At 37.0% G+C, this 10182-nt stretch overlaps 1 protein-coding gene and 1 non-coding gene across 2 annotated transcripts; one reads left to right on the top strand and one right to left on the bottom strand.

Annotated features, from left to right (window-relative positions):
• Window positions 1–657: 657 nt before the first annotated feature.
• Window positions 658–2817, bottom strand: LOC133039179 (uncharacterized). Its single transcript, XM_061118013.1, has 2 exons — window positions 1443–2817; window positions 658–1391 (listed from the first exon to the last, which is right to left on the bottom strand). Exons 1-2 carry the CDS (start codon window positions 2815–2817, stop codon window positions 658–660), a joined length of 2109 nt encoding a protein of 702 aa, XP_060973996.1.
• Window positions 2729–2835, top strand: LOC115696103 (small nucleolar RNA R71). The gene has a single exon (XR_004007701.1). It is a non-coding gene; the product is annotated as a small nucleolar RNA R71 (small nucleolar RNA).
• The last annotated feature ends 7347 nt before the right edge of the window (window positions 2836–10182 follow it).

A 10182-nucleotide genomic window follows, 5' to 3' on the forward strand; every position in this document is an offset into this window, starting at 1 on the left:
TTACTCACACAACTAAAGACGACAATAAAAGTAAACTAAGTAAACAATCAAACACAACCAGCAATAACAATTTAACTAAGGAGAAAAAGAAAACTCCCTCAAGATTTGAACTCTTCCCCACTAGAGTCTCTGCTTCAAAATGCTGAAGCGATGCTGATCCAATCTTTGTCTTGGGACCTACTGCTTCAACATACAAATTTGCTCACACCATATTGCAGCAGCCCCTTTTTTCTGTCATTCATTGCTTTGCACCAGCAATAAAGATCACCACACTACAGCAAAATCATTAGTAAATGTAGGAAATTAAAAGTTATATATATATATATGTAATTATATAAGTATGTATATACTAATTTTTTTTCCTTTTTCTTCTTTTCCTCTTTTTTTTTTCTTTTTCTTTTTTTCTTTTTTTTTTATTTCTTTTTTTTTTTTCAAGGGGTGGCACACCCCAAACTTAATTGTAAATACATATATATTTTTTTCAAGGGGTGGCACACCCCAAACTTAATTGTAAATACATATATATTTTTTTCAAGGGGTGGCACACCCCAAACTTATTACATAGCATATATATAACTAAATATAATCTTGTTCCTCTGCTCTTGGGTTGCCCAAATGTGATTCACTAAAGCCATGACAACCCGAGACCCTTCTTCCTCAAGCCTCTTCCAATGTGATGGAGGTCTTTGCTCGATCAACCTCACCACTCCCAAACTTCACTCCTTGGCCTTTCGCCAAAAATTTTCTTCTTGAAAGTGCATCACGTAGTTCTACCACCCCATCGGGGTACACTCTCACCACCAAGAAAGATCCATCACACCTTGAATCTAGTCGTCCATGAGTAGCCTTCGTTAAAGAGTTAGCAAAAATCACTTGTTGCCCAACTTCAAACATTTGAGACCAAAATTTTCTACTAAACTTCTTTTTCTTTCTCTTCTTTTTGGGTGGTTTTTTAGGGTCAAATGATGTTTTGTCTTTGCTTTCTTGCGGCTCGTGATCCTTAGCAATTTCTTTAAGGGGAATCTTCTTTCTCACCTTCTTACTATTTTTGAATTTGGACTCCTCAACCATGTTAGGATCCATATCTCCAATTGCTAAGTATTCTCCTATTGCATCCGGAGCACGCATAGGATGAAAGACCTTGAATGTGGCTTGCTCATCTTGAGCTCTCATGGTAAGCTCTCCCTTTTCAACATCTATCAAAGTTCTTCCCGTGGCAAGAAATGGCCTCCCTAAAATGATTGGAACTTCCCTATCTTCCTCATAGTCAAGAATAATGAAATCGGCCGGAAAAATGAACTTATCCACTTGTACCAACACATCTTCAATTTTCCCTTCCGGATGAGCCATGGAACGATCCGCTAATTGCAAAGTGACGGTGGTTGGCCTTGCTTCTCCAATTCCCAACTTCCTAAAAATAGACATAGGCATGAGATTAATACTAGCTCCCAAGTCACAAAGAGCTCTTCCAACATCTCGACCCCCTATAGAAATAGGAATCGTAAAGCTGCCCGGATCTTTCAATTTGGGTGGAATTTTACTTTTCAACATAGCACTACATCCCTCCGTCAAAGCCACCGTTTCAAACTCGCCAAGCCTCCTTTTCTTTGTCGAAATATCCTTCAAAAACTTCACATAAGTTGGCATTTGCTCCAAAGCTTCCACTAAAGGTATATTGATGTGGAGCTGCTTTAGAACATCAAGAAATCTCCGGAATTGACCATCGTCTTGTTGCTTCTTGAACCGTTGAGGAAATGGTGGCGGTGGCTTTTGAAAAGACTTTTCTGCAGTAGAATGCTGACTGGATGCTGTAACTACTTTGGGGAATTTCAAAGAAGTTGCTGGTTTTTTCTTCATTTCCCCCTCTTTTTGGATTGAAGAGGGCTCTTTATTGCCTGCTGCAGCCACATTTGACTCAATTATTTTTCCACTTCTCAAGGTTACCGCTTTGCAATGTTCTTTGCAATCTCTTCTTGGGTTTTCAGTGTCACTAGGCAAAGTGCCTTGTGGTCTATTCTTCAAATCATTGGCCAATTGCCCCAATTGAACTTCAAGATTCCGAAGAGATGCTGCTTGGCTTTGAATTATAGCGTCATTCTTGGCCATATAATCTCTCATTAAGCTCTCCAAAGAACTAGTTTGAGAGCCTTGAGGTTGGTGAGGTTGTTGAGGTCTTGGTTGTTGAGAAAAACCCGGTGGAAATGATTGCTTTCCTTGTGCTTGTTGTGCTCCACTTGAACTTGCCCCTTGACCTCCCCATGAAAAGTTCGGATGATGCTTCCATGCTGGATTGTAGGAGTTTGAGTATGGATTGTTGTTGCGGTTGAAGTTTTGATTACCCACATAGCAAACCGAAGCTGGATTTGAAGGGCAATTTTTAAAAGTATGCCCATCACCACAATACACACAAGAGATTTCTGCCCTTTGAATGGCAGCGGCTGGTTGTACACTTCCTCCCATATTCATATTCTTCAAAATGTTGGTCATTGAGGCCATTTGAGCGGTTAGAGCGGTCAAAGCATCTACTTCAAGAACACCCGCTACTTTTCGGCTTGTAGGAGCTCTATTAGTTGACCATTGATAGTTGTTGCTAGCTATCCTTTCCAAAATCTCAAAAGCTTCATTGTAAGACTTGGAAAGAATGGCTCCATTAGCGGAAGCATCCAACACCATCCTAGAGGCCGCATTGAGACCATTGTAAAATGTCTCAAGTTGAATACAATGAGGAATACCATGGTGTGGGCACTTCCTTAACAACTCCTTGAATCTTTCCCATGCATCACTAGTAGTCTCGTCTTCCAATTGTTGAAAAGACATGACCTCGCTTCAAAACTTTGCATTTCTTGTTGGAGGAAAGTACTTTCTCAAGAATTTTTCAGCCAAGTCATTCCAATTAGTCACCGAATCGGGAGGAAGAGTGTTAAGCCATGCTCTAGCCCGATCCCTCAAGGAAAATGGGAACAACTTCAATCTTAAAGCCTCTTCACTTACTCCTTGTAGCTTGAAAGAATCACTCACCTCCAAAAATGAGCGAATATGGAGGTGAGGATCTTCCGTTGGCGATCCACCAAATTGACCAACCGTTTGGAGCATTTGAAACATGACGGGCTTGAGCTCAAAGTGAGGTGCTTGGATTTCGGGTCTCACAATACCCGGATTTAGTTCATTGAACATAGGGGCTGCATACTCTCTTATTGCTCGGGCTCTATCATCGGCCAAAGCAATAGGATTGGCATCATTATGAGCACCCCCAATTTCAAACCCATCGGCCATATTGCAGCGTTTTTTAGCCTTTTGTTCCTTCCTCCTTTGTCTAAAAGTGCGTTCAATTTCGGGGTCAATAGGAGCAAGTTCAAGGTCTTCTTCTTGCTCGTTCATGCACTAGATTAAATCTGAAAAAGAAAAAAAATTCAGCGCACCAAATAGGATTAAAACTTTAAACCAGAAAATAAATTGCACAATAGTTGATAATACACAATATTTAGTTTCAATCCCCGGCAACGGCGCCAAAAACTTGTTGTGAAAATTATATACGCAAGTATACGCAGTCAAACAAGTAATAAAGTGATAAGTAAGATCGTCTCCACAGGGATTGCAAACAAAGATATCTTGTAAAACCAACTAATTAAAACTTAAAATAAAAAGAAATAATATGCAAATGGTTGAGTAATGGTTCAAAATTAGAAATGACATGAATTAATCTTGTTAGAATTAAACTACTGCTGCTAAGAAAAAAAAATTGGTTGCAAGATAAAAGTTGTAATATGGTAAAAATGGCTTGAATAACTAATTCCTTCTAGTCAGGTTTTTTTTACAGTCAGTACAGCATCGGTTCAGCATTACTCTAGCATTCTGCACAGAGATAACAACAAATTCCTCTAGGCTTGTGAGAATTTTCCAACACTCACAACTTTAATTCTACCATTGAGCTCAATATATTCCTATATCAAACCAGCAAGCAGAACACTATTCAAACATTAATTTTGTAAGTTATGCATGGTAAATGAAATATTCCTATTCCACTTACAAAGAAAAGCCTAAATCTAGGTTTTCACTTGCTCCATTCAAGTTAAACTACTAGATCTAGCCCTTTCGGTACAAGATCTAGCTTAGCAAATTGTTATTCATGGCCAAGAAACAACAATCAATTAAAATGAAACTCACTTGAATGAACAAAGGCAAACAAATGCTAAAGTAAGCTTAGAATCTAATCATACCCAACTTAGAAGTTCATAGCCATTCAAGCCTCAAAAGTTTAGCTCATATTCAAGTAAGAAGTTAAAATCCAAGCTAAAAACAATTCATCCATGGCTGCTGCCCAAATTAACAATCTCAAGAAGTTTTTGATACTAAGTACAAACAACAATAAAAGAGGAAAATAAAGAAGACTATCAAGAAAGGGTAAAAGAAAATTCAAACACTAGGCTTGGTCCCCTCTTCCTTCTTCTATGGTGTACTTTCTGCTACATTTACTCCTCCAAAAGAGTTGCAGCAGCTCCTCACGTACTGGATGATGAAGATGATGATGGTGTACTTCCCTTTCCTTCTCTTTTTGTTGTTGAGTTTTTAGGGTACAAACTTCATACCACAAAATAGAAGCCCCAACTTTTCCACTTTGGCCCACTAGGGTTAGACCGCTTTATTCCACGTCAGCTGGCTGGTGCAATTTGAGTGACTGGACCGAAGTTGCTGAGGTGGATAAGTGAAATTCGTGTTTCCACGTCACTGCCAGGATGCTGAATTCACTTCAGCATTGCTTTAGCATTGCTTCAGCAATCAGCCCAGTTTCAGCTTGTGCTCCTTTTCTTCCTTGCTTCTTTTTCTTTTACCTATCAATTTAATTCCTCCTTTTTCAACAAAATAAGCACAGTTAATTGGAAAAATACACCCAACAATATCAATATTTACAAAACTTAAAGGTCTTGATTACTAAATAGAAAATAACAGTAAAACTAATTAAAATTAAGCAAAATAAACACATTTTCACTACTCTCCTCACAATACTTTAGTTTAAAAGCATAAAATTTAACTCTATAACATAGAGTTATCAGGTCTATATAACCGAGCTTCCAATAAGTCGAACCGAATTTACCAAGTAAATTCACTAACTTATTAATTCCTTATTGAATCCACTCTTAGAACTTGGAATTGCACTCTCAATCATATAGAACGCTCTATATATTCTACGATATAGATACGTCATTAGTTATCCATTGTTATAATCCTAATTTGATCAATGATCCTCTATATAGATGATTTACACTGTAAAGGGATTAAATTACCGTAACACCCTACAATGTATTTTATCCTTAAAATACTTAACCCTGTATAAATGATATTTCAGCTAAGTGAAATGTGTATTCCACCATTTATTTTTGTTTGGTTAAGCTCGAAGGAAATCATCCTTTACTTTCTATTCGCCAGATAGAAGCTATAGATTCCATATTTATGTTAGCGCTCCCACTCAATTGCACTACCGTGTTCCCAAAATGTACGTATCACCCTGACCCAAAAGTAGGCTTAACTAACAAATCAAAGAACACGAATAACACTCTTGAGATTGAACCTAATAATATCAGGATTAAGATCATTTGATCGAGGATTAACAGGTGATATTGAATTGAATAGATATTACGGTAAATTTTAATATATCTAATCAAAGTTCAATATCGGTCCCTTCCGATGTATACTCCATACATCCGATACTGGTAAACTTTGCCAATGTCCTGGAAAGGACATAACACTTTTCCAAGGTGTAAGAATACCTATCGCTGATTATACCATGTCAGTCTAAATCCAGTGTTCTGACAAATTAGGGGATAAACTTTCGAACATATAATTAAGATTATATTCCACTATGCTGACAACACTATAATCATTAATAAATTTATATGTTTTGGACTTAAATGGAATTCATACATTATATATATAATCATGAAATAAATCATGTGAACCATGCAGTAGAAAATGTTATTTCTGATCTTTATTAATAAGTAAATCTTATTATATTGAAATGAGTTTTATTTAGGGCACAAAACCCAACACAATCGTCTGTAGGCACTTTGGAAACTTCGAAGCCAAAAAATTCTCTCTTTTAGCTCTGAAGTTTACTTCGAAGGGTGATAAAATGAGTAATGTGCCAGTACTCCAAGTATTTATAGGCAAAAGGATAACTGTACATAAAGGAACCTTAGACGCCTCGGCTTCCCGCCTCAAAAGCGAATATGGGAAATCAAAAGTAATCGAGTGTGACCGTCAGCCGTGGAGAGAGAAATTCGGATTTTCAAAATATTAATTGTCAAAGCATTAATTAGCCGAAAACTAAAGGGACGCCCAGTCAGCTTCACATCGAGTCTTGAATGGTCATGCTCGACACGTGTCCCCATACAAAGGCAGAGCCAACTCGGAATAAGTCTACACGCAACCTCGGAGGTCCCGTACAGACATGGGGGCAAATGTTATCCCAAATTTGGCACTTTGACTTGGCATCACAAGAATGGTGACACGTGGACTCTACTTAGAGCATCTGTTTGGATCAACATGCCGAGTAGGATGCCTCGCTGGCATATCTAGAATGGAACACTCAACAAGCCGTGGAGAATGAGCAACACTTAGCGAATTCAGCTTAACGCATCATGAGTCACCAGCTCAATCCCTATAACTCAGGGATCAACTTACGTGGATGTGGCATACACACGATCCCACTATCAGTGTATTCAGCCTCAATCCCACGATCCTTGCATTCAGCATTGATCACACGATCTTTCTGTTTATGCGCATTGTAACGAGAGAGGAAACTCTTCCTCCTCAAGTTTCCAGCCCTATAAATAGTGAGGAATGTTCACTGGGCAAAGGACCGAGAAATTATAAGCCGAAACGCTATAAGCTAATGCTATCTACGAATTATATATTCAGAGATATTATTGTAAGAGCTATTCGAAAAGGAAACTTCTTCCTTATTCTTAAGTTAATACACTTAACGAGGATTAGGCTATTACCGAACTGCTCGGGGCTGAACCTCTATAAAATTTCTATGTCTTATTATTGCTTTATCACAAATTTTTATTACGACATATCATTTATCGCTTATCAAAAAGACTCATTGTCGTTGGCTAAAAGCGAAGTCAACAAATTAGACCACACAAAGTCTCTTAATTAATAAATAAACCCCAAAACCTTTTTTCTTCACAATTAAGCCCTTGCTTAGTAAAAATTCATAAATAATACATAATCTAATTTTAGAATTATAAATGATTAATTAAAACCAATTAACTGAGTTTGGAAGCAGTATTATCTCAACTAGTATTTGGACCATGGGCCTATATAATTAAACTTCCAATAAGTAGATCTAGAATTGACTAAGTAAATTCTCTAACTTATTAATTCCTCCTTGTGCCACTATAGATTCGAAATTTCAATCTTAATTATATAGAACACTCTATATTTACCAAGATATAGATTCGTTGTGAATAGACCCTTGTTACAATTCAAATAGTCAAAGATCCTCTACAGATGATCTACATCGAATAGAGACAAATTTCTGTTCTACCCTTCAATGTATTTTATCCTTAAAACACTTAGCTACCTATAAATAATATTTCAGTAAATTAATATAATTACTGAAATGAGGCCTCAATCATTTATCTCTATTGAGCCAAGTTCGAAGGAAATCATCGTTTCACTTCTAAATACTTATAGAAGCTATAGATTGCGCTCCCTGTCAATTGAACTACCATGTTCCCAAAACGTAAGTATTCAGCCGTACGAGCTTTAACGAACAACTTTAAGAACATAAATAATACAATTAAGATTGAACCTAACCATCTCAGGATTAAGATCTATAGACCTAAGATCAACCAGTGATATTAACTTAGAAAGATATAACGGTAAGTTTATGATATCGTTGTTGGAATATGTTTTACCAGGATCTAGATTTACTACCATGTATGTTATTTAATATCCTAAATATGAATTTCTAAAACAATATAATTTAAACACATTTAAAGTTTCAGAAACCTTACAGTGGGTGCAGCAGAATAATAATGGCTCCTTCCACTCAGATCTCTAACCCTTATTTCCTATCTGTAGCAGAGTATCACCAAGATCTGAGCCTGAATCTCCTTCTCTTGAAACTGGATTATTCACAGCCTTACACACTATGATTAAGTACCACTTGATGTGTGTGGGCACTTACTCTATCACTATAGGGTTTAAAAATATGAAGTGAGGAAGAGAGAAGACAGGTTCGAATATTGTAACGCCCTAAATAATTAGTCACGCTACTCAAGTCACTTATTAAACCCTAATCCCCTAAACGGGATTACTAATAAAAAACAGTGAGGAATTTAAACTTTAATAACAATAGGAATGAAAATAAACTTGTAATACTTTAAACTTTATAAACTAAAAGTTACAGATGTTGGGATCCCAAAAACATTTACAAAATATTATTACAAGTCATTTTCTTTCAGCCGGCCTAAGCGGCAAAATAGAGTTTTAAATACACAACACTGGTAGACCCCAACCCGCTTGGTCTGATATGGCCCGGACATGTACATTCTTCGTCCAGCTCCTGCACTCATGGCTGATCAGCAATAGTCTTACCCTAACCTGCACAGTAGAGCACTGGTGAGCCAAGCCCAGAAAGACAGTATAAAGCATATCATTAACATGCTTATCATATAATATAAGCAACATTGCCATTTAAATCTACATGTGTGACACATACAAGGATGTTGCGCTCACATGCCTCTTTATGTTTACGTGGCGTAAACCTACATGTTGCTCTCACACGTCTATTTATGTCTACGTGGCGTAGACCTACGTGTTGCTCTCACACGTCTAAATATAATAAGGCCTTAGAACAGTTCATCTCGGTTCTTGATACCGAGTACAATCTGATTATGCCTTGAACGCATAACCCTTAATCTCAACATATATATTTATCACATAATTAATGGTGCCACTGCACTATTTGTCTATTTGCTATAGACCTGCGTGTTACGCTCACACGCCTATATATGTCTATGTGGCATAGACTTACATGTTGCTCTCACACGTCTATATATGTCTATGTGGCATAGATCTACGTGTTACGCTCACACGTCTATTTACAATAAGGCCTTAGTAAGGTTTATCTCGGTTATAATTATCGAGTCTAACCTGGTTATGCCTTGCTCGCATAACCCTATTCGTATATATTTACGTAATCCATACATTACGTTCTTTCAGTGGTTTATATTGATAATATATACCAGGTCTAACCAAGTTATGTCTTATACACATAACTCTTGATATATATACATACATTCCATATACACTATAACCTATAAAATCTTAGGGTAAGAACCCTAACTTGCATACCAAATAGTCTCTCATATAACATATTATTACATGCTCAAAATAACACTTATAGAGATTAATAACCCTAATTCATGCTTTCACTTGATTAGCAATATTATTGTACATCATCGCTTTCTTACCTTCACATAAATTCTAGGGTAATAACCCTAGACCGCATTACTATCAAACTCAAGGTACTAACTTACCGAGTCTAACTTAATTATACCTTGAACGCATAATTCTTTATTACAATATATTTAGCATGGTATAGCATTTAAACATTGATAATTACTAGGGTAATAACCCTAGGCCATTAAACCGCTCACTTTAGGGTAATAACCCTAATCTCGGTTTCTAATTTATCACCAATATAATATTCAATATAAGCACCACCGTGCATATCTCTATGTGCAACTACTGTCTTACCTATTGTCCAGCAAAAGAAGAGATTCCAAATCCTCGGGTACTCCTGATCAGGTACCGGTAATCCTAGTCATAATACCGGGATTTACACAAAAAGGGTTAAACTCCAATTCCACGTTCATAAAATATAATCATGGCATTTAAAATACAGATAATCACATAGAGCTCGGAATGAGCATTCCAACGATATAAAGAACTCCTAAAACGGAGTCCCGAGTCAAAAGTTATGGCCAAAACAAAATTCAGCATTTTCCCTGATACGATAGCAAATTCGGTTGGAACGACTACGAACCAACCGGAATTCTGGTTGTCTGGGCAGCAACAACACGAAAAATTTCAATCTTTAAGCCCCCATGACCTACTCAAATCTTCCCCAAACACCACCAAACTTTCCAGAGCATCAACATATGACATATT

The sequence above is a fragment of the Cannabis sativa genome, chromosome 6, assembly GCF_029168945.1.
Source record: "Cannabis sativa cultivar Pink pepper isolate KNU-18-1 chromosome 6, ASM2916894v1, whole genome shotgun sequence".
NCBI lineage: Eukaryota > Viridiplantae > Streptophyta > Magnoliopsida > Rosales > Cannabaceae > Cannabis > Cannabis sativa.